A 24,491-nucleotide genomic window follows, 5' to 3' on the forward strand; every position below is an offset into this window, starting at 1 on the left:
ACTATACACTCTTAAATATAAAGGTTCTTCATCAGCACTTATGGTTCCATTATGAACCTTGGAACCTTCTCACTGAACTTCTAAGTGGTGTAAAAAGGTTCTTTAGACTATAAAAAGGTTCTTCAAAATTGTTCTTTTAACTGAAAGTTTCTTTGCAGAGACAAAAATGGGTCTTCTATGGCATCGCTGCCAAAACCCCTTTTTGACCCTTGGCCAGAATTAGCTGCAAGCCGGACCAGACTTAGTAACGGTTATCATAAGTCTGGTTATGTGAGACTATGACCACCCCTACTTAAGAGAACATCCATAGCTACTGGAAACAGTTGTCAACAAGCTAAACTTTGCCCTCCCATCCTGTGATATCACAAAGATTCATCGCAACATGTGAAATCCACAATCACAAGCTGCTCCCTGCATTGAGAATTTCCTACATGTTGAACCCTGATAAAAGCAGAGCAGAGTGCTGCAGACTGAGAAAAAGAGAGCGAGAGATAGAGAATGGAAAGGAGGCAGAGTGGAGAGGCAGAGAGCTGAATGCTGAGATATCCAGCCTTTTAATCCGTCAGTAACCACAGGGCTTTTGTGAGGGCTGCAAAATCACAGAATTGATGTAGCTCTGCAATCTCTGCCTGCTGAATCTTCGATAAGCATGGGGGTCAACAGTCTCTACCAAGTACAATACTGTACATTACTGAACTCATGGTCATATCGTGTATTATTTGAGGTCCCACAATTATATTGAAAAATAAAATAAAATCATGATTTTTTTTTATTTTTATTATTCAAATATAAGTATCTTGCTCTTTCAGTAGTGCATCAGTGATGAGTGCATTTACTGTACATTCAGGGTTGTGAATCATTCAGAATTGAATTGACAATGCCTTTTAATTCCAAAGTCACTTCCATAATTTGAAATTGAATTGGAATATTTATACAGAATTAACATGGAAAATTCAATGAGGTTCACATAACTGCTCTAAGTGTTTTTTTAATGATACAATATTTTTCAGTATGATTTACCCCCAGCCAATGCGATTCATGCCATTAAGAAAACACAGTTTCACAAATAAGACACCGTATGCATTATCATTATCATACACTATGTGGCAGTCAAATAATAATACCAATTGACATTTTAAAAACACATACGCGCACAAAAGCCAGAACCAAGGAGGTCTAATACCAAGAAAAAGCTCTCTAATAATATTTGCAATTTAAATTTTTTCTTGCAAAAAATTTTGTTTTGTCAGGGTACCCAGTTACTTTTCAAAACTTGATCCAATTTACACTTAGAAAACTCCTGATGTTGTTATAACAATGCAAAAAGCACTTCCCAATTTGCTTGAAGTGAAAATCAACCGAACATCTCAGGTTTTTAAATCCATAAGGGTCTCTTTCTCAATGGTGATGAGGCAGTGATGACAGCCGTCTTGTCAGCAAGATCTTGTGCTCATCGCTTTCAAATTATGTACATCACTTAAAGCATGATTGCATCACTCAAGGCCAGCTAGAAGGCCTGGACTGGGACATAACTTAAAGATCACACCCACCTAGAACAAATAAATCAATCTGAATGGCTGATGAATCTGGCAATCTGACTTTAGATGCACTGCAGTGTTGAGGGATTCTGCGGAAATTCTGAAAGCCTGACGGGGTGGAGCTCAAACTCACGCGCTGCTTCGGGCATGCAATTTGTGAAACAGTTGTCACACTTTCCTTTTAAGCATCGAGGAGTAAATTCTGATTGGCTAAACATATTGTTTTTTGCTATTCGTTTTTAGATGAATTAGGAGTGGAAAGTGATTGAAAATACATAGGCAAAAAGTCAATGAGAATGAAAGGATGAAATAATATGTATTTATTAGGCATGTTACACCAGCAGAGAAGGCTTTGCTGGTCCTGAGAAATTGCCACTGTTTACCCCACATGTCCACAAACATAAGATTATAGTATTTAATGTTTGAAATTCACCCTTTAGAAAATGTTATTTAAATTATATTAAACATTATGTATACAGTATAAATAAGTTATTTATATAAATCAATTAGTAACACTTTACAATAAGGTTGTATTTTTCACTTAGTTAACGCAATATTTAAAATTAACTTACAATGAAAAATAATTTATAAATATTGGTAAATGTTAATTTCTACATATACATTTTTACATATTTTTTTTTAAATTAGTAAACATTAATGCAATATGAACAAATATGAACAAACGATGAAAATTGCATTTTGATGAATTAACATTAACCAAGATTAATAATTGCTAAAAAAAAAAAAAAAAAAAAGAATTAATCATTGTTAGTTCATGATGAATAATATATGAATTAATGTTAATTAATAGAACCTTATTGTGAAGTGTTAACAATTAACTTTCATTTTATAGATAAAAGCGGTAGCATATTTCATATCTCAGAATGCTCTAATTCTCTAATTTAGACGATGAACATGAAGCAGTCAATTCAAATTCCAAAATTCAGGTCATTATAAAAGCCTATTTTAAGGGTTTACATGCAAATCAATTAACCGACAAGTCCTTTGAAATGATTGGGGTTTTCCTTATCTTGACGTCAAAGCTATTACACAGCCACAATGCACAGGTGAAAATCAGAGTAACAGGCAAAAATTTAAGTGTGTCAATCAGGTTTTCATTGAAGTATTGTATGACCTTTCTGCAAAAAAGAGCAAAGTTTAAGGAATTATAACAGTACATGACCTAACACTGTGGGTGTCATTTTTTTAAGCATGATCAATGTAACAAAGTGCACATAAACACTCAGTATGCAATACCTTGCAGAGCTTATGTAAAACCAGACTTTCAGCTAATCAAATGGATGAAAAGCTAGTGATGTCATAGAATCGGCTTTGATTTATACCCCAAATAAGCTTCACAGATCCTCCATCACATTAGTCATTATCGAAAATGTCAGCAGGAATTTAGGCAAATCTGTGGGTGCCTGTTGACTCATGCATTAGCATTGTCCCTCTGAGGCTATATTTACACTGTAGTCTGTCTGGATGACTATAGAAAAACAGCTCCACACTGTGCCAACAACCATGTGCAAAACAAGAAATTTTCTGAGAGAGAGGTCGAGCACAGTTCTTAAACGGTCAACAGTTTTTTAGTAACAATAATTACAATGCAGAAATTAATTGTATTACTCAGTATATTAGTCCCACTTTCTAGTAAAAATATCTAAACACCCTTAAAACAAGATATATTGACATGGACATACCCCATTATACCTGTTTTCTGGCTGCCCTTTAAGTACAGAATTGATTTTAAGGTTCTGTTATTGTTTTTTAAAGAACTGAAAGACTTGAGCACCTTCATACATTTATGGCTGTCTACCAAAATACGTTCCAAATCGTTGTTTGCGGTTTTCTTTGTTCTTTTTTTTTTTTTTTTTTTTTGATTTTCTCCCCAATTTGGTATGCCAAATTCCCAATGCTCTCTTGGTCCTTGTATTGGGTCAGTGAATCTCAGTTGCCTCCACGTCTGAGACAGTCAATCCGTGCATTTTATCACGTGGCTTGTTGAGCACGTTACCGCGGAGACCTAGCGCATGTGGAGGCTCACACTATTCTCTGCGGTATCCACGCACAACTCACCACGCACCCCACAGAGAGTGAAAACCACATTATAGCGACCACGAAGAGGTTAACCCAACGTGACTCTACCCACCCTAGCAACCGGGCCAATTGGTTGCTTAGGAAGCCTGACTGGATTCACTCAGCACGCCCTTGATTCAAACTTGCCACTCCAGGTGTGGTAGTCAGTGTCTTTACTTGCTGAGCTACCCAGGCCCCGTTGTTTGCGGTTTTCAAGTATTCTGGAACATTCTACCAACTGAAATTAGACTGGCTCCAAGTATCCATATTTTGAAAAACATTTAAATTTTTAAATTAGGTTGAAAGGTATGAATGTATGTGTGAATTTGTACTTTTTATTTTACTTTATACTTTTGTGTAAATTTATGTTTTACTTTTTGATAATACTGTTTTGATTTTTAATTTAATATATATTTTAAATTTAGTTGTATTTCTTATATATAATTTTATACATTTAAGCACAGTCACTTTGATTTTAAATTTCTAATATGTGAAGCACTTTGAGCTGCACTTGATGTATGAAAGGTGTTATACAAATAAAATGTATTATTATAATTGACTTTAAAAAGCAGAATGACCTAAGATATTAAGTCATGTTTTCAAATAAATGAAATCTTTATTTTAGTGAAGTTTATGCTTAAAACAATGATGTAAGAAAAAAACATAATTCAAAGGGAATGCAAGTATTTTTTCTTACACCACTGGCAAATTTTGCCTCTCAAGTAAATATATCTTGTTTTAAGGATGTTTATATATTTATTACTGAAAAACAAGACAAATATACTGCAGAAAACATTTATTTTTACAGTGTACACTGCATTTGTTTTGAAGTGACCAAAAAAAAAAAAAAGAAAATCCTTGTCTAATCATAACAATCCGGCTATGCAAGCTAAACCTTAATGAAAAAATCATGCGGCTCTTGACTGCTAATATCCGTTAGCAGTTATTACAGCACAGCAAACACTCAGACCCAGGAGACTGACGCTATACTAACTCTAGACTTCACAGTGAAAGCCAAAGGTTTAGCAAGCCGTATTCACAGTAGCCTGTGGTTCTGAATCACTGCTTTCAGACAAATATTACAGCCTCCCTTGGAGACAAAGCTGTTAGAGGATGCAACCTAGTTAAGACTGCATTGTATTTCAATGTGTGGTCGTTCTCATGAACTAATAAAGCTGTGTAAACAGTCTAACACCATATTAATTTCCCGTGTGGCATTATAATTCTGCTACAACATGCATGGCAAATGCTGGGTTGTTTCTTACATGAATAATCAAGCCTGATGTCAGCATATGCGCAATTTTGCTCATGCACACTTAAGAAATCTCGCACCTCCACCTATTTTCGGATCTCAACCCCTGGGTGTATGCAGCAAAAAGCATGTGTGAAATGTTCTTGAGCAAAATTATCATAAAAGAAAAATAAGTGGCACATTATTTTCTATTGCTAAGTGGCATAGTGTGCATCTTCTTCGCATACACACACACACACACACACACACACACACACAAAACACCCTGCCATATTTTTTTAATCAAGTGAATTGAAGCACTAGCATTTAATCACCATTGGCTATTCAAGAATTTCTGTGCGGTAACAATGATGAATTTTCTTGTGGGCGCAGCAATTAGCATAAAGGAAAAATGATTTATTATGTTGTGGATGAGCGATGGATTTGGTTTCAAGCTGAATACTTATCACAGTACGGTAAAGGCCAGCACCTGACAAGGATTATGCATGAGACGTTAAAAACTTGACATTTAGCAAACTTCTACGTTGATCAACAATGAGCCCTGTTGCCATAGTTGCATATAATCTGACTTCCGCCATCTGTGAGGTCATCACCCTGATACTAAACTGAGAGGTTAATGTTATGCCGTGTTTACTGTTGCAGTGCAGTAAGCACTGTAAAGCTTGATGGGCTACATGTTGAGAATTAGACTCGCTACTGTAGCCACCCTCGAGAAGGTTTGTTGGCAGAAACCCCTCCTCGCAAGATCCTAACCTGCACTGATTGGATAAAGCCTGAAATGTGTTGCTAGGAGTCAACATTTCTCTGCAGCCAAATATCCGGACTCTGACCAGGAATGAACTCATAGCTGACAGGCCCGCCACCGGCGGTTCTTCCCCCGGGAGAAGGCCTGAATCAATTAAAGTTCATCATCTCTTTTCCAATGCTGGATTGGATTGGTTCTGTTTGGTTGGTTACTGCCTGGATGATGTTGCTGTGCATCAGAAAAGATGAGACACATACAACAGCTTTGCTGTGGTATGACTAATCAGACCCTGGCGTAAACAAAAGCCCATTTCAGTCGATCTGAGAACGACAGGCCGAGTCTTTTTTCTTTTTTCTTTTTTTTTTTTTTTACGATAGATTTGGCATCTCGCTATGCTCACTTTCTCTCTTTTATGGAGCTCTGTGAAATGGAGTGTTGCCAGAGGGAGAAGATGTAAATCTTACTTGTGCATTTCTTAAGACCAGATCCTTTCTTTAAGGCATGGCGACTGAGCTTGCAGTTGAAATTGTTCTCCCAAAACTCGGCAAACCAGATATTCCTCCGGTTGTTCTCAAGCGTTCGACTGGTGAAGTAGCGATCAAAGCCTGAGGATAGATCGATGAAATCCATGTCACTTTAATGTGCTCTGTCAAAGCTCTCAGCCAATGAACTTCAGAGGGCAACATTATTTCATTGAACATTTGTATGTAACATCATTCTTGCCTCACAGTTAAATGAGAGTGAATGTGGACATGTTCTATTTTGCTTTAAAGAACGAAGCAAATATCGTTTCATACCACGTTTTTTTTTTTTTTTTTTTTGTGAAACACACAAATATAATCTTTACATTGCAAACAAGTAATTTACTTCATTTCCAGTAAAAAAAAAAAAAAAAAAAAAAAATATATATATATATATATATATATATATATATATATATATATATATATATATATATAACATATTATTAAAATATTACTAGAATAAGATCAATTTACTTGAGAAACAAAATGACATGGGATATTAAGACTTGTTTGGACAATAAGAAAAATAATAGAACCAGTGAAAAATTTAAACAATTATCATTACAAAATTTTACATCTCAAATATTTTTTTCTTATTATTTTAAGCATATTTAGTCACTTATACAGTAGAACAAGACCAATAAATTAATTAATAATTCCAATTACAACCTGGTCTCATAGAATCACGTTACTATACTGTATATACATTTTTGTAAAATTCTTTTTGACTCGCTGTACATATCGCAGCAGTTTCTTGGTGATATGAACATTAGAAGTGCTACAACCACGACTTTTATTCACTTTCACACAAATCGCAAGTAAAACGGCAAATCAGCAGTTCATAAATTCTTATTTTTCACCATGTTCTGTCTTATGACATCAAAAACACTTTTACTAAAGTGCATGTCATGAAAGGTGATACATTTCAGTTTGCATTACATGACCAACTACATTTACAAGCTTGTTCCCATGCAATCAAATTGTGCAGTAGCTCACCTGACAGAGTATTGCATGAATCCAGAAGATCATGCGTGTTGACACATGAATCGAAGGTGTCATAGAAGCACCACAAAATGGTATTGTTGCTTTAGCAATTGCATTTTTTGTTTAACATTTGCTTTATGACACTATCGGTTAGGTTTAGGTTTAAGGTTTAGGGTATCGATTTTGTTGATTTAAAACTCGAAAGCATTAACCTTAAAAACCTCCCTTTTGGGGCCACACAGTGGATATTTTGCCTTGGAACTGCTATGATTGTGTACAGAACCAAGTAATATCATTTTACAAAAAAGTTTCCACAGTCACTAATTTTATATGAGATCAGGCTGTCAAATTCTTCTGAAGCCATTCGGAAGCTTTCTGCGATGAACAGACCATAACTGAAGTTTTTATTCATAAATATGCGTCAGACATTGAGGTCAATGACATTTTATGATGAGACACGTGTGAACCAATGACATTTGTTGATGTCACTGATGTTCAACCTGTTGTGATGCATCAAAAGAGGCCATATTTGATTTGAAAGCTAAAGCGAAGGAAAATGTTTTCACTGAATAACAACTTAAAATTCATTGTGATCATCACAAAAATCTATCATAAATCTTGGAAGACTTGGAATATAGCGCACGAGTCATATGAACTACTTGTATAGTCCTTTAGGAAGTTTGGAGCTTGATAGACCTGAGCACCATGGACTGCTGTTGTATGGCTTCTTCTATTTATGTTCCACAGAAAAAAATAACAGCATAAAGGTTTGTAACAATATGAGGGTAAGTAAATAATAAGAATAAAAAAATAAATAAATTAAAAAAAAAAAAAAATATATATATATATATATATATATATATACTGTATATATTAACACAACTAAAAATGATTACTAAATGCATCTTCATTATCTAATGTGTGTTCCTAAAACATTAAGCACAATCTCTGGCTCATAATTGGTCTCTAATGGATGAAAACCACCTCTGACAAGTATTTAATCTGTCACTTGCCTTTAATGGACTGTCGTTTGGGTAGGATGGTGACGGCTCCCTCTGCCATTTCCTCTTGGTGAAGAACAGGCGATATCTTCGAGCCCCAGCTATCTGACCCCACCCACAGGAAGTGACCCGTCTGATTGGCTTTCTTTGCTGCCTGCAGAAGCCGCCTATAAAGAGATGAGTAGCACTTTAAATAAAGAGTTTTTAACAGTTGAATATTCTCTTGTTCCCAAGCTCTGAGTCACATCAACTCTAATTTCTTGTTTGCAATTATTGTCTAGCCCTTTGGTGCCTCTCCATTTACAGTAACTGCAAATCAATGTGTTATTGAAAGGTCAGTATTGATATAGTTGAGCACTGTAATTTCTGTGCATTCTTTGTCTGGCAAGATAGCAATTGATGTCAAAATTAGTCATGCACAACTGAAAGCAAAAACATTTCCACAAGATAACAATGGCTCAATAAGGTATGTTTAAGACTCAGCACACAAAATAATTTTCTCTCTTCTAATTAGACACAGACTTGTGTCTTCACATAAAGTCTATATTCATAAGCTCTGCAATCCATTTTCTGGCCTTATATGTCAGGAGTATATCAATATTTTTAATAACTCAGCTCAGATGGAATCTGCTGACCTTACAGTATTTACATTTGTTGCACTTAATTTGTAGTAGAAATTTGCGTAATTCTGCAATTTAAACAATGTAAAATGTTTGAAAGAAGGGGAGAGTTCTACACTCTTGTAACTATGATTAAATTAGCCAAAAACTTTTAGAAACAAACATGCTAGCATTTTATGAATAATGTTGTACCAATTCTGCAGAAATATGCTGAATTGGTAGACGTTATAATTTATTTACCTACATTGAAGTGAACATAAAATGGCATTTGCAGCCTATTTTACTTTCATAATGTGACATTATTGATAATAACATCCATTGAATGATAACAATACTCTCAACAGTTTTATATATATATTTAAGCAATATCACACGAGCAACCATCCGTCAAAGTACTTATTGTGTATTTCAGATGTTATTTTAGAAAGGCAAGACAAAACACAGCAAGTATATTTATACAACACAATTCTACACAATGGAATTTAAAAGTGTTTTATGTAGGCATGGATAAGAGGAAGAAAAATAAACACACATGAAAGTCAAAAGAAAGAAAAGTGTATTTTAAAATTGATTAACATGAATAAAAAAGAAAAGACGTAAACTACAATCATGCAGTGTCTTGAAAAGCAAAACCTTTTAAAACGATTTTTTTTCCCGTTATTTTATCTTTGTAACTCCGTGAAAAAAAATAATTGATAGAAGTGAGTTAGTCTGGCAGATCACAGTAAAAAATGAAAATACACATAAGTACATCAGTTTAATTAAAACCGACATCTATTTACCTTATATCGTCCTCATTTGCAAAAATAATAACAACTCTTGCATTTGGATTTTCTCCCAGCCTCTGAATTATCTTATCAAACTCTCCTGGTTTTGGCTCACGGGGAATCTTCACCAACTGTGAGATACAAACACTACCTGTAAAAAAGAAGAAAAAAAGAATAGTGTTATTACTGGTTGGAAATAAAATAATCACGTTGAAAAGGCTTACATTAAAGGAAAGGTCGCCATATCTGTTTTGGGTGCTGGAAACAGAAGTTTATTAATGATTCGATTTGAAAGTCAATAACAACATACATTTTTGTCAATTCATCATACAATTCAATCGTACAGCTTCAGAAGACTTGGAATATAGCACAAAAGTTGTATCACTGTCATTGTATGGCAAAAATCTGTGTGAAGACTTCACATTTTTCTTTTGGTGATCTACAGATACCAATAATAGACCCCTTATGACACTGACTTGACCCTTGGAGGTCCAGACACAGACCAAGACCTGTTGGTCCAAAAACTAGGCAGTGACTTTACTGCAGCATTCAAACACTGAGCGATTTTATACAGTGGTCAAATAACCAATCATAGAATTCTTGAGAATTCTCTTTGATAGTGAAGATTCTGCACTTAAAAAAAAAAGAAAAAAAAAAAAAGATTTTTGGAGCGTGTTCACTTTATTTAAACAATTCATTTTGATTTAACACCATTGTATCAGGTTTCTTGTTCAAACACGATAGCATCATGTTAAACTGATTTGAATAGGTGACTCTTTAGCTTAACTCGATGTGTTCATTTTGAAAGAGTTTGTTTCAATCAAGCTCATTCAAAAAGGGCAAAAGGCAGCAGGAAGTAAACAGCTGAGACACAGTCGGCAGCAGTCATCAAGTGTTTCCATTTGAAGAGATAAATTTGATGTTGAGTAATTAAATTGCCATTTATTATATTGTGTTTGTTAACTATTTTAATGTTTTGACAGGAGCACTGCAGGATCATTGGAGTTCATTTGACTTACGAATAATTTATATACTATATTTAAATGAATTTCCATGACTCCTTATAACTTGACCAGATTGCCTTCTTTAATGAGTACAAACAACGGTTATTGTTTTGTTTTTTTTTATTATTCTGTTGTTTGTCTTGCTTTGCCCTATAGTCAAAATACAATGTATATCACCAATTAAAAAGGATTTGGCCTGAATGAACAAAATTAACTTACTGTGTATTGAAAGAATCAATTAATATTTTTATGTGATGTGCAAAGCTAAGCAAGTACATTAAAAACATTAAAATATTGAGCTGGAACAGACACTTTTATTGCCGTGCATATTAATTTGGACATAATATCTACTAATTTATTGAACCATACGCAAAAAAAAAAAAAAAAAAAAAAAAATTGTTTTGCATGTATTTAAAGTTTACATGCATGTAGCTTCTAATTAGAGGAGTTTTATTTAGGAGAAGGAATATACTTCTGTTCAAACACATGCTTATGATTGGATGCTGTCTCTGAGTGCGCACTTTTCCTCAGTCAATATGTTTGCTGCTCTCCGAGTGGATTCAAAACAAGTAAGTAATCTCAAGTTCAATCATAACTTTTATTATTATTGTAATACGGGATCTACACAAATATTAAATTTAGATGTATTTACAGAAATATCCCAAACAGTACTTAATGTTGGAATATTTTAGGATATTGTAGCGTAAGGGATGAGTGGATGTGGAAATGAAAAGGAGACTACGCATGCATGCTTGCTGATTCAAGAGTAGCACTTTATCTTACACAACTAAAAACAGTCTTACCATTCGACAAGCCAGGCCCCAGCTAAACCAAACACCACAGCATTCTCAGTCATGGTAAACCCCCCACAAAAACACAATCCCAGCATAACAGAACATAAAACATATCCCTATTTACTGAATTTCTTCCTAAACACACCTTATTTAAAACTTAACTGCTTACTTTAACACATTCCAGCCCTACGCTGAGCATCCTGGGAAATGGAAATCCCCTGCACAAATCAACCACACACCACACATTACGTCACAATATGTAGAATACAAAACGAACAGCAACAGTTATTTAAAGAGCAATTTGTCCATCTGCAGGATATTATTTTAACTAAGCAGCTCCTCGGTATATCGACAGAGGTACAATTTCTACATTTTACAAACATTTTAATATTAAGGATTTTTTGTTTAATGGAGTTAGCCTGTCATTGTTTAGATTAAATTAGTTTTTTTTTTAAGATTACTGTTGTGTAATTTAACTTATAGACTTATATGCTATTAGTTTTTCTCCCCATTCTAAAGTATATTGAGCTTAAAGGACTTGTTTGCACTAGTTTCCCGCCCTAGTTTGAACAACGTGGATGTATTTTGTTGTTCGCATGGTACAAGTTTCCGAGGTAAGTAATGTGTGTGTGTGTGTGTGTGTGTGTGTGTGTGTGTGTGTTTACTGTAAAATAGCCATATTTCTTTATTTGATCTAAATGGGCAACATTGGAGTTAATTGTTTTTCCCCATTTTTTATAAATTAGATATTGTTTGACTGCTAAGCAACTTGAAGTGAAATAAAAATGCCCAGGTAAAACTGTTGTGTACATGCACAAGTTTGATAATTTGTAGGGATGTCTTTCAGTTCATTGTGAATGTAACTAGCCTTTCTTATCTCTCTGTTTCAAGTGTTTGCTGAGTAGTGCTTTACAAACCAGAATCTACCAAACACACGAAGGCAGAACTTGATCGGCACAGTCTTTGCTGATGACTATATCTCGTCAGAAGGCATTGAAGATGGAAAAGACTTCTGGTGAACTTCTGGTCACCATTCACTTGCATTGTATGGACCTACAGAGCTGAAATATGTTTCTAAAAATCTTCATTTGTGTTCAACAGAAGAAAGTCATAAACATCTGGGATGGCATGAGGGTGAGTAAATGATGAGAGAATTTTCATTTTTGGGGGAACTATCCTTTTAATGAAGATTTATAAAAAATTAAATTAAATTAAATTAAAAAAAAGCTTTTGTCTTCCATGGAAGAAGTAATGTCATACAGGTCTGTAACAAGTGAGTAAATAATGACATCATTTTTGTGTGAACTATTCTTTTATGTAGGTGTGTATTTTGAAACAGATTTGAATAAATTGTTCTTTAATTTTGCCACTTTTTTCTATTTCTGAATTTCAGGGCTGAAGATTTTGAAGAGCCAAATGTTGGATAGTCACCAGTTGCCCTGTTAACAGTGGTCAGAATACTCACAGATGCTGCAATTCACTACAATCTGGTCAGAAATGTCCTTGTTCTTGAAAGTGAAGTCATCACCCACCTGCCCAGGCTTTCCAGATTTCTTTTTACATTTGGACTGATTTATGCATTGGATCTGTTACCCAAGAGTTTAAGACAAGTGGCTTTATAAGGTTTCAACATTGAAGGATGTGCAACACTAATGCAGCTGTAGACAGTTTATCCTGTCGAGGTCAAATGTGTTTTTTTTTTTCTTCTTCCCAGTGTTGTGCCTCATGTTTTGTCAATATTTGTACGTTGTGTTTTTATATTAAATATGTTTACCACATGCAGTTTGCTTTTTTATTATAAGTTGCAAAATTTTCACATTTAAGGAAACTTAAAAAAAAAAAAAAAGTTGCAAAACATTTAAATAGTACTACTTGTGATGAGACAGGAGAGGAATGAGGATCTAAATGCAGCCTTTAATAAAACAAAAGTAAACCAGGTAACTCAGAACATAATGAAGCAAAACACAGGGAACAAAGCACAGTATAATACAGATGAAGACTGACAAAAAACCAGGGGAAAACAAGGGAACGAGGAACACCTGGGGAAACAATCAGGGGAAAACCAACCAAAGAAACTACAAAGGACAACAAAACTAACAGGAAACAGGAACAGGGAACTAAACCAGAATTTCAACATAAGTCAAAACAAACAACAGGGAATATGTGACACTACTAGCACATTTCAAGTCATCTAAAATTATATAGTTTAATTATTACATTAACATGGCTTAAAAAAATAAGTTAATACAAGGCATATTCATGATTTCAAAAACATATTTTTTTAAGTTGTATAAATATATTAATAAAGTTAGCAGAACTTTACATTTTGAGTTGTGGTTAATTAAAATAAACATTAGTAATTGCATATTTTCAGGGTTGGGGAGTAGCGAAATACAAGTAACGGGAATACATATTTAAAATATGTAACTGTATTACACTACAGTTACAATTTAAATAATTGGTATTTAGAATACAGTTACATTCAAAAAGTATTTTGATTACTGAAGAGATTACTTTGCATTTTATTGTCATTTGTTTCATTTAATATTTAGTCGTTTCAGATGGAAAACATTTATACATATAAATGATGCGATCCAAAGTGTATTTGAACAGTGGTGAAACACTTTCTTATGATGTGTTACATTCATATGAGCAGACAGTAAGTTTGAAGTAAGTTTGGAGCAGAAGAAATAGAAATAAGCCTTGTGTAAATTGTCAGCTTTACACTAAGCTAAAATGCTGTTTATAGCCATTTTACTTGCACATGTTACCAGGCACATTCATATTTTTTTTATCAAAAAAATTCACGTTAGATCATAATTTGTTTTTTTCTAGTAAGTCCTTTGATATTAGGGCAAAAATCTTATTCTTGATAATCATTTTTGTATTGTTTTCCTGTAAAAATATCTAAAAATCCTTAAAACAAGATCAGTTTGATTGAGCTTGCTTTAGAATAAACACTGCATAAGATATTTAGGTTTTTCAGAGAATGTATTTTTAACATGTGTATTTTGTCTTACTGTACTGAGTTTTTATAGACAAAACAAGTGAAAAAATCTACCAGTGCTGAAGAATTAATCCAAAGTATTTAGAATTTAGAACAAATTACATTTTACAGCATGTATTCTGTAATCTGTAGTGGAATACATTTCAAAAGTAACCCTCCCAACCCTGCATATTTTGATTGGACCAAAATAATTTCTATTAATTTATAGTTTCTGAGAAAAACAAGTTATGCATACTTGAGACTTAAGTTTTGATACTTGTAAAAGTAAAAGCAATCAGTTACCTAAAATGTTTTAAGTTAGTAGAACTTATACGGGTTTGCAGTGTTTTTAAACCCTCAAAACTGGCCCCATTTACTTCCATTGTAAGTGCCTCACTTAAAAGGAAGGACGAGTCAAAATAATTTTGTGGTAATCAACATTGACACAAATGCTTTCGACTGAGCTTAACTTGTATTGAACCTGTATTCCCTTAAGCTTTGAATGTGGCATATACAACAGACTTCAGAACTTTTTTCCAGTAAATGGATTAGTATACCGTGTGCTGCCTCTGTAGCCTCATTTGACAGTCACTGAAGAATGATAAAATAGAATTGGTATTTATAACTGGTATTATACCAAGTTCTAGTAACTTGACCTAAACATGTAAGCTAAACAAGACAAGAAGGCTTAAATGTAGGAGAACATAACTGATACAAGTTAAATGAAAACCATTAATTCATGTTAAACTAACACCATTCAAGTTAAACCATTCATTCCCTCCTCGTGGGAAGACCTACTTGTGTAAAGACCAGCGAGTCTACCTGTGTGAGTCCACCGAGCAAAGACACCGACAAGGCACCACTCACCATAGCACTTAAGTATCTTTTAATTTTATCTCTTTTCTTATTTTCCTTGTACATACTAACATGTCTACTTCACGAATAACATATGCCTTCAAGCACATCCCTGTTATCTGTTACAGGCCATTTACACGATATAGATGCAAGACAAAACACAACCCACACAACCTACGGCCACTTTGCACTTCAGCACCTGCTCCGCTCTCTTTCTCAGTGGGACTCTGGAACTGCCAGTCAGCTGTGAACAAAGCTGACTTCATTACAGCCTTTGCCACACAGTCCACCCTCAGCATTCTGGCACTGACAGAAACATTGATACGTCGAGAGGATACAGCAACACCTGCTGCTCTCTCCAACAACTTCTCTTTCTCTCACACCCTTCGACACACCGGTAGGAGTGGGGGAACAGGTTTGCTTATTCATAACAACTGGACTTTTTCACCACACTCTTCACTATGTAACAATACTAATTTTGAATTCCATGCTATTACTACAATGCAACCCACAAAAAATACATGTTGTTGTCATTTATCACCCTCTAGGTCAGCTGGCAACTTTCTCGAGGAGTTGGATGTCCTGCTGTCCTCCTTCCTGGAGGATGGTAAGCCAGTTGTGGTTCTTGGTGATTTCAACACACGCCAAGACAAGTCCCAGGCCACTGAACTGAATGCTCTTCTGGCCTCATTTGACTTGGAAAGACTAAGCACCACTGCAACTCACAGATCGGGCAACCAACTGGACCTCATTTTTAAATGTAAATGTACCAACTCAAATATTCTTGTTACTCCTTTATATGTCTCTGATCACTACTTTGTTCAATTCAACATGACTCTCCCATCTACATTAAAATAAACTCTACCTTTGGTTTCCTTTCGCCGTAACCTCCGTTCTCTTTCACCCTCTAGCCTTTCCACTGCTGTCTCTACCTCTCTTCCCACACAAAATGTATTTCCACCCTTGATGTAAACACTGCCACAGACACACTAAGTTCTACTTTAACAACCTGTCTAGACAACATCTGTCCTCTCTCCTCAAGGCCAGCACATACTACACCTCCCAGCACCTAGCTCTCTGACGTCCTTCGTGAACATCGGACTGACCTCAGGGCAGCTGAGAGGAGATGGCGGAAATCTAAAGATCCAGCAGATCTAGGTAAGTATCAGTCTCTGCTTGCAACCTTTTCAGATAACGTTAAATCTGCAAAAACTTCCTACTACCAGAACAAGATCAACAGCACCACAGACACTCGCAGCTTGTTTAGAACATTCAACACATTTCTCTGCCCTCCTCCTCCACCACCTGACACATCACTGACAGCAGATGTCTTGGCCAAACTAATAAGGTTACAACCATCAGCAATACCTTTTCAGCACCACCATGTGTATGTTCTCTCCTCTGACTGACACTGAGGTCTCTAAACTCCTCCTCTCCAACCACCCCACCACCTGTTCCCTTGAACCCATTCCTTCTCACCTTCTCCAGGCCATCTCTCCATCCATCTTACCTGCACTCACTCACATAATTAACACATCTCTACTTACAGGCACTTTTCCCACTACATTTAAGCAGGCTCGAGTAACACCGCTGCTGAAGAAACCCGCACTTAACCCCACACAAACAGAACACTACAGCCAGTCTCTCTCATGGGATGGCAAAAACACTTGAAAGGGCAGTTTTCAATCAAATCTCTGCCTATCTCTCACAGAACAAGCTGCTAGATGACAATCAGTCAGGCTTCAAAAGTGGACACTCCCTGAGACTGCCCTGCTGTCTGTCACTGAGTCACTGATACAGGCGAAAGCTGAATCCAGATCATCCGTCCTGATTCTACTGGACCTTTCTTCAGCCTTCGACACAGTCAACCATCAAATCTTACTCTCCACCCTCTCTTCTCTGGGCATCACAGGAACTGTGCTTGACTGGTTTAATTCCTATCTCTCAGGTAGGTCCTTCAAGGTAGCCTGGAGAGGTGAGGTGTCCAAGACACATCAGCTACTTACTGGGGTACCTCAGGGTTCAGTGCTTGGGCCACTTCTCTTTACACAACATCACTGGGTCCCATCATTCAGGCACATGGTTTCTTCTACCATTGCTACGCTGATGACACACAACTCTACTTGTCTTTCCAGCCCAAAGACACCGCACTGACTGCTCGAATCTCTGCCTGCCTGGCAGACATCTCGGCCTGGATGAAGGATCACCACCTGCAACTTAACCCAGCCAAGATCGAACTTCTTGTCTTTCCAGCCAACCCTGCTGTTGAACACAACATCACTATGCAGCTGGGTGCAACTACAGTAATGCCTTCCAAAATGGTCAGAAATCTAGGGGTAACCATCGATAACAAACTAAATTTCACAGACACATCTCAAAGTCTGCAAGATCATGTAGATTTACACTCTACAATATCAGGAAGATAAGACCCTTCCTCTCTGAACATGCCACACAACTTTTTGTTCAGTCACTTGTCATAACTAGACTGGACTACTGTAACGCTCTCATTGCAGGCCTCCCTGTATGTGCAATTAGACCCTTGCAAATGATCCAGAATGCAGCAGCATGTCTGGTCTTTAATCAACCAAAGAGAGTGCATGTTACACCACTCCTTGTCTCTCTTCATTGGCTGCCGGTTGATGCAGGTATCAAGATCAAGGCTCTGATGCTGGCATACAAAACAGTCACTGGGTCTGCTCCAGCATACCTAAAATCATTTCTGCAGAGCTACGCACCCACTAGAAGCCTGCGATCGGCTAAGGAACATTGCCTTGTTATACCAACACAAAGAGGCACCAAAACACTTTCCCGGACTTTCGGCTTCATCATACCACGTTGGTGGAATGACCTTCCCAACTCCATCCGTGAAGCTGATTCACTTTCTGTCTTAAAAAAATGGCTAAAAACACATCTTTTCCATGAGCACTTAACCAGTCACTAAAAAAAAAAAAAATTACTTGTTGCACTTTAATCTGTTTTGAATGCTATTCTGATGCTAGTGAAACTTTGTAATATGGCACTTTTCGTACCACTGTCTCCTTAAGATGATTCGCTTATGTTTTCCTCTTTTGTAAGTCGCTTTGGATAAAAGTGTCTTGCAACTGAATAAATGTAAACGAACACCATTAATTCAAGTTAGTTTTACATGGTCCGTTTTTTGGGGTTTAAATTGATTCCGTTTTGTTAAGAGAACTTGTTTCAATCACGTGGAACCACTGTCCATGACTGAATCATGTTCAGCCAAAGTGCTATTTTTTTGAGTGTGTGGTCGGTCTTATTATCACCCTTAGTAAATAAGAATTATCCTTCAGTCTTCTTTAAGTCCATAAGCCGAGACTGAAATCCAGACCAAGACTTTTTTAAGAAATAAGACCCAGGCCAAGACCATGTTTATGTGGTCTCAAGACATCTCAAGACTGCAACATCAAAGATCAAAACTCAAAATCAAGACTGCAAAATTGTTTGATAAATAGTCTTACCAGAGAACAGGAACACTTTGTAGTGCAATCAAAATTCATCATCACTACATAAAAAGTTCAACACAGTCTCATGGCAAATTGTAATAATATGTACGAGAATCCATATGACTTGGCCAGTACAAAAAGGAGTAAGACTTATTCCCATAGAGACCACCCACTCAACAAATAGATTTTCAGTTCGATACAATACATTCAATAACATGTAATTTTCTTCCCTCATCTTGTTCTGAATGTTTCTGATGTTTTCTTTCTTCTGTGATACACAAAGGTTATTGTCCTTTATAATGGGGTTTGGGTATGGGGTCCCTTCTATAAGTCTTGAATATTTACAAATGGATTATCAAATGCACATCTTGAGTTGTATTTTTAAAAGAACATCTCATAGGTAAAGGCTTCTTTTCTAGTTGTAGAGGCCTGAAAGGAACAATCTGGCTTTTCTACAGAGAATTCATGCTCTGTTGAAAATGTAATTGTTTAGCCTGGGAACCCCAATGTGTTAAAGCTTTGCTCTACTGGGTCCTTAAATTGTATCAGTTTCTCATTGTGTTTTGCGATTATGTATGTTATTGTGTATGTTAAACGAATATGCTGTTTTTGCTGCAATCTTTTGTCATCTTTGCAGTCTCCACACCTATGTAATCGCCATCCTTTGTCAAATGCCTTGAATTAACCTCTTGTCTTATCAGCAAATAGTCATTTGCAGATTAATTGCAAAAAAATAAAGAAAATAAAAAGAGCATAATAATATGGTCATTAAACTTCTCACAGTCACATCTTTTCCGAGAAATCCAGAGACCTTGTAACGTCGCATAAACGGATAGTTACCTTGCCAAGGAGAGGGCGTTTTTCAAGCATTTGACCTGTCCTCGCTGAGAGAGGGCCGACTGATTTGCATCAAAGTCATTTATTAGACAGAAAAGAGAACCCTCAAAGTTGCCATATGGAGAGGCTGGAAAACGGCAGGAGTCTTGCAGTGACTTGCAGCCCTCTAATGTGTGCATGCTACTTTGAGTCAGGAGATACTCTAAATGACTGAAAGCCTCAAGGTACAACTTGACATGCTGAATAAGAGTAACTGAATGAGACAAGCATTTAAGGAGACAAAGTCACACAGTCATGTGAATGCAAGCTATTGTAGATCTCATGTAAGAGTTAACATGAGTGGATTTATGTTAATATTCTATTTCTCATGTTTTTCTAAAGCCCTTTAAGGCAAGTTGGGTCACTTGGAGGCCATCTAGGTAATGCCCCCAGGCAGCTATTCTATATAGGTAAAATGAATATAAGTACAGCTGCTATCTAAATGCATGAGGAAAGATCTAAATCTTCTAAACTGTTTGCCAAGATTACGCTTCAATAGCACGTCAAATCAGAAATCAAATTAAACAACATTGGTATAATAAATTTAGCTTCTTCAGGTCATATCACAAATGGCAGTTTGTTTTTAAACATGATGTTTACATTACAACTACATTTACAAGCTTTTTCAAGCACAATCAATCAAATTGTGCAGTTGCTCAACTGATAGAGCGTTGCATTTGTGATGCCATGGACTGGGATATGAGTTCTGAAAAGCATGAATGTCGACATGTGAGGTGAAAGTGAAGCACCACAAAATGGCATGGTTGTTTCAGCAATTACATTTTTAATACACATTTGCTCTTTATTATGCTATTGGTTAGGTTTTCAGTTTTAGCGTAGGGAGGTAGGTTGTGTTGATTTAAAACTCGATAGAGCATTAACCTTAAAGGTGCATTCAGTAACTTTTTGATTGTCATCTTTGACCCACTAACCTAGTGTTATGCATTATCATTCAAAGTCAATGGTTTTAGTTAAAGAGGCCATTGTGCAAATTAACTTTTTAGAGTGTAACATGAATATTTGAATCCAGAAGTGAAAGCATCCAATAACGGTGGTTATTGAGATTAAGCGAGTTGTATTTGACTGGTCACGTGATTTTAACAACCGCCCTCATGAGGAGACCATCTCCATGATCAATAAAACAGCTTTTATAAGATTACTGATATGCCTGGAGTCTTCATTTAATGCGAGTGCTCATGATTTTATACATATGTTTTAAAATTACTATTCATTTCTTTAGAAGTAACATTAATGAGGTAAAAATTACTAAGTGGCAGTGCACCTTTAAAATTATTTTATATCTCATCTGTTTGAGAGAAAAATAACTCCAAGCTTTTAGTGTCAATAAAGGTGGACATTTCAACTCAGAACTGCAGCAATGCATCCAAGGAGCCATCAGATCAGGCTCAAACAAACAAGCTATTCCTCATCAAAAAGACAACTGGCTCCTTAAACTAAAAGCTAGATCTACAGCCGCCATATTAGGTGTTATGATTTCTCCTGTTACACTTCAGAATAGCATACAACCATACTACTCTTACTATTTCTGAAGTGTATACATGTACAGTAGATACAGTATGGCAGAAGTGATACAAGTAGTATGGAAGTATGCTATTCTGAACTTACAGTAGCTTCCCATTTATTTTCCTATGAGTGATCCTTTCTACCAAAATATTCAGCCGGATCTTGCACAGTTCCAGTGGCTTGTTTGAAAAGCTAGGCATAGTTTTAGTCTTTTGATGAAAATGTCCCTTAAAATTAGTCAATATTTTGTCATGTCATACTCATTCATTTTAGTCAGTTTTACTCTGATGAAAATGGCATATAATTTTTGTCAACGAAAATTACATATTTTAGTTGACGATAATCTGCAAAAAAAAAAAAAAAAAAATTGTCAAAATGTAACCGACCAAACTTTAATCAAATATTCAAACATTTAGAAAAAAATATGTATATTACATTTTCTTAATTTAAACAAGTATCAAACATACACAGTAAAAGACATATACAAGATTCAGTACAACTGTCCTTGCTGTGAAAACCTGAGCTCCCAAAATAATAATGAATAGACCAGGGGTGGACTGGGAAGAGAAATCGGCCTGGGATTTTACATAGAAACTGGGGGGGTTGCTGTCCTTTTCGGCATATCGCGGCGCCATTTTGTGGCCCATTCTGCATAATGTGGCGGCTCATTTCAGCTTATCGCGACCCATTCGGCCCGTTTCATGGCCTGCCCGGTTCTCCCGATGGCCAGTCCGCCCCTGATTGGCCCCAAAGTGTCGGCCCACCGGGAAAATGCCCGGAATGCCAGATTACCAATCCAGCCCTGGAATAGCGTGTGCAAGCCATTTGCGCATCACGAGCCGGCAACACTTCACTTTCAGTTAATCATGCGAGTAAACGGGCCCGCTTTGCTTCAGTCAGTCTTGCTTTCAGAACAACATGTGATTGTAATAAGGACACCACTATTAATCCTTGAGATTTCCAACCCAGCATACAGGTACACCCTCATTAAGCCATGGTCACACCCAAAATTACATTAAACGATTAAAAGAGAAAACATAAACCCACATCTTGGGTTTCAAAAGTCTGAGTCTATTAAAAATCTAGACTAAACCTGGAAATAAAGTTTTAGGATTTTGCAGGTGCGATTCACTGAAAAGGGCTAAATAGTTGATTGGCTTGTGATTTGCGAATGGCTTGCACACATAGCGTGAGTCTCATCACAGTTTAATAGTGTTTAGCCTCCCATTTATATGACGAAAACACGCTGTGTGATCATGAGGAAGGATTACATCAAGATGTAGATTGGAATGCAGGTACGAAAAACTTCTTATAAATAAAATAGCCTGTTCCACTCTCGCTGTTGCTTGCGTGCTTGTGATTTAGTAAAATGTAGACATAATATAAGAAATATTTAAGATACCACACAATTTCGTGATCAGTAATCAAATAAACAAATTTGTGACATTAACTATGTTAACTCAGTTTGTACAAAAGGACAGGTTTTCTTTCATTAAAGCACTTTCATATGATGCTCTGTGAAAATTCACATGCAGGATCATAATTATATCATAATCATCGGGTTTTGCACACATTTTTTACTCAAACTGTTATGCTGATAATATAATTTGTAATGAAAAATAAATGATTAATAAGCAAGCTGGGAGTCAGCACACAAAATCTTAGCTGAGATACTACTGTTGTTCATGTAGGTTTTGAATGAAAAAAATTTTTTTTTAATATATATATATAATAATCTCTCCACTTCTTTCTGATGATTTAGGATTAGAAAAAAAAAATGATACATAAAAGGTTTTGTTTAAATTAACTAAGCATTTTAACCACTATGTAGAACTGTCTCAAAACTCCTCATGTACCCACAGGACATGATGCTGAATGTGCACACCAATTTTCTTTTAAATCTGACAAAGCGTTAAAAAGATTCATAACTTTATGATAAATTCAAAATGGTGGAGAGCCAATATGGTATCAGCGGATTCCGTTTGACCCAAGGAGTCCATAGACACCGACCTCAGAATTTTAGGCAAAAATGTTCAAAAGTTTTGAGCAAAAATAGACATTTTTTACATATCTTGACCCATAGGTGGCTCTGCAACCAAACTTGCCATGTACCCTCATGGTCCTAATGAAGCATACCAAATTTTGTTTCGATAGGACAAAGCATTGCCAAGGTACAGCCTGACTTTCTGTTTTACATCAACATCGTCAAAGTTCCTTTCAAAGCAAGTCAGTCCACTTGGCGGCCATTTTTGTAGCGCTCCCGGCAGCTATTTTCTATGGATACAAGTGGCTCTATGGATACAAGTGGCATAAAAATACAGCTCCTATTTTCTTGAATTGGGAAAGGCTGAAATCTCCAAAATGGTTGATTAAGATTATGATCAAAGAACATATTTCAAATCAGCAGTTAAATCTGACATCAATGTGCTATTTTAGCTCAGATCATGCTAAAAAAAACTTTTCAGGCTGGTCCAGCTAATGTGCATGCGTGTTCTCGAGGCAACTGACAAGCGATGTCTGTATCTAAAAGGTGATTGGCTCCTTTAACTTTAAAGAAGGACTTTCTTTTTTTTCTTTTTTTACACCTACACCCATATTTGGTGTTCGATTTCTCCCATTCATTTTACAAGTGGTCTGTCTTGGGCTAAATAGCCATTTGACATTTTTAATTGCATGACAGATTTATTCGGTATCACTTGCACAAATCATAAAGACACTGATAATGTTTGTACAGCTCAGTCTGAAGATCATATGAGACAAAGTTGAAGACAATTGGACAAAATTTGTTGAAGAAGAAGCAAAAACAATTATTAACTTCACAATCCAAGATGGCAGCCTATGTAAGGGGTCAATTACAATCACCAAGAGGAGAGTAATGAGATGAAAATATTTTTCCCCCATGCCAAGCAGCTAAAAAGTGATGTGCAAAAGAAAAAAACAATTTTTGAAAACAATTTTTTGGCACTATAGAGTTGTTCCTGGAGACCCTAAATTTAGTGTGGGGGCTATTAAAGGGTTAGTTAACCCATCATTTACTCACCCTCATGATATTCCAGGTGTGTATGACTTTTGAAGAAAAATAGAAAAATGTCTTCTCTCAGTAGGTCCTTAAAATGCAAGTGGATGGTGTTCAGACCTTTGAAGCTCCAAAAAGAACAGGTAGTCAGCATAAATGTCCTCCATATGACTCCAGCAGTTAAGTTAGTCTTCTAAAGCGACACGATTGCTTTTGGTGCGAAAAAGATTTTTTTTTTGGCGAGGGCTCAAGATGCGCATGGTCTCTCATGCGTTGTTAGTCAGAAAATACCCACTGAGCTGGGCCTCAGAGCATGTTCGATGAGACTCATGCTTTTGCTCAGGGGGAGGGCGACAAACACAAGGAGGATTCCAGGGTCCATTTGCACTTCTGTCTTCTCAGACACAAAGCCGAAATCCCAAACAACTCCAGCACATGGAGCTCCAAATCTGGAGGCTGTAG

At 36.2% G+C, this 24,491-nt stretch overlaps 1 protein-coding gene and 1 long non-coding RNA gene across 6 annotated transcripts in view; one reads left to right on the top strand and one right to left on the bottom strand.

The window, feature by feature from the left end:
• Positions 1-24,491, bottom strand: part of LOC127449425 (metabotropic glutamate receptor 4-like) — a 339,323-nt gene that overhangs the window by 79,456 nt on the left and 235,376 nt on the right. For 2 of the 3 annotated variants that reach the window (XM_051712836.1, XM_051712838.1), the window contains exons 4-6: positions 9,526-9,661; positions 8,136-8,290; positions 6,079-6,219 (exon numbers count right to left, since the gene is read on the bottom strand). In XM_051712836.1, coding sequence (XP_051568796.1) covers positions 6,079-6,219; positions 8,136-8,290; positions 9,526-9,661 — 432 coding nt within the window. Of the gene's footprint in view, positions 1-6,078; positions 6,220-8,135; positions 8,291-9,525; positions 9,662-11,317; positions 11,443-24,491 lie in introns of those variants that run through there. The other variant, XM_051712837.1, reaches the window with a different exon arrangement.
• LOC127449444 (uncharacterized) lies at positions 11,501-13,087 on the top strand. 3 transcript variants are annotated; one of them, XR_007898751.1, is made up of 4 exons: positions 11,501-11,922; positions 12,055-12,101; positions 12,200-12,442; positions 12,702-13,087. It is a non-coding gene; the product is annotated as an uncharacterized LOC127449444 (long non-coding RNA). The 3 variants fall into 3 exon arrangements; XR_007898750.1 differs by having other exon boundaries at positions 12,055-12,442; XR_007898749.1 differs by lacking the exon at positions 12,055-12,101 and having other exon boundaries at positions 11,507-11,922.

Source organism: Myxocyprinus asiaticus, chromosome 12 (genome assembly GCF_019703515.2).
Source record: "Myxocyprinus asiaticus isolate MX2 ecotype Aquarium Trade chromosome 12, UBuf_Myxa_2, whole genome shotgun sequence".
Classification (NCBI taxonomy): domain Eukaryota; kingdom Metazoa; phylum Chordata; class Actinopteri; order Cypriniformes; family Catostomidae; genus Myxocyprinus; species Myxocyprinus asiaticus.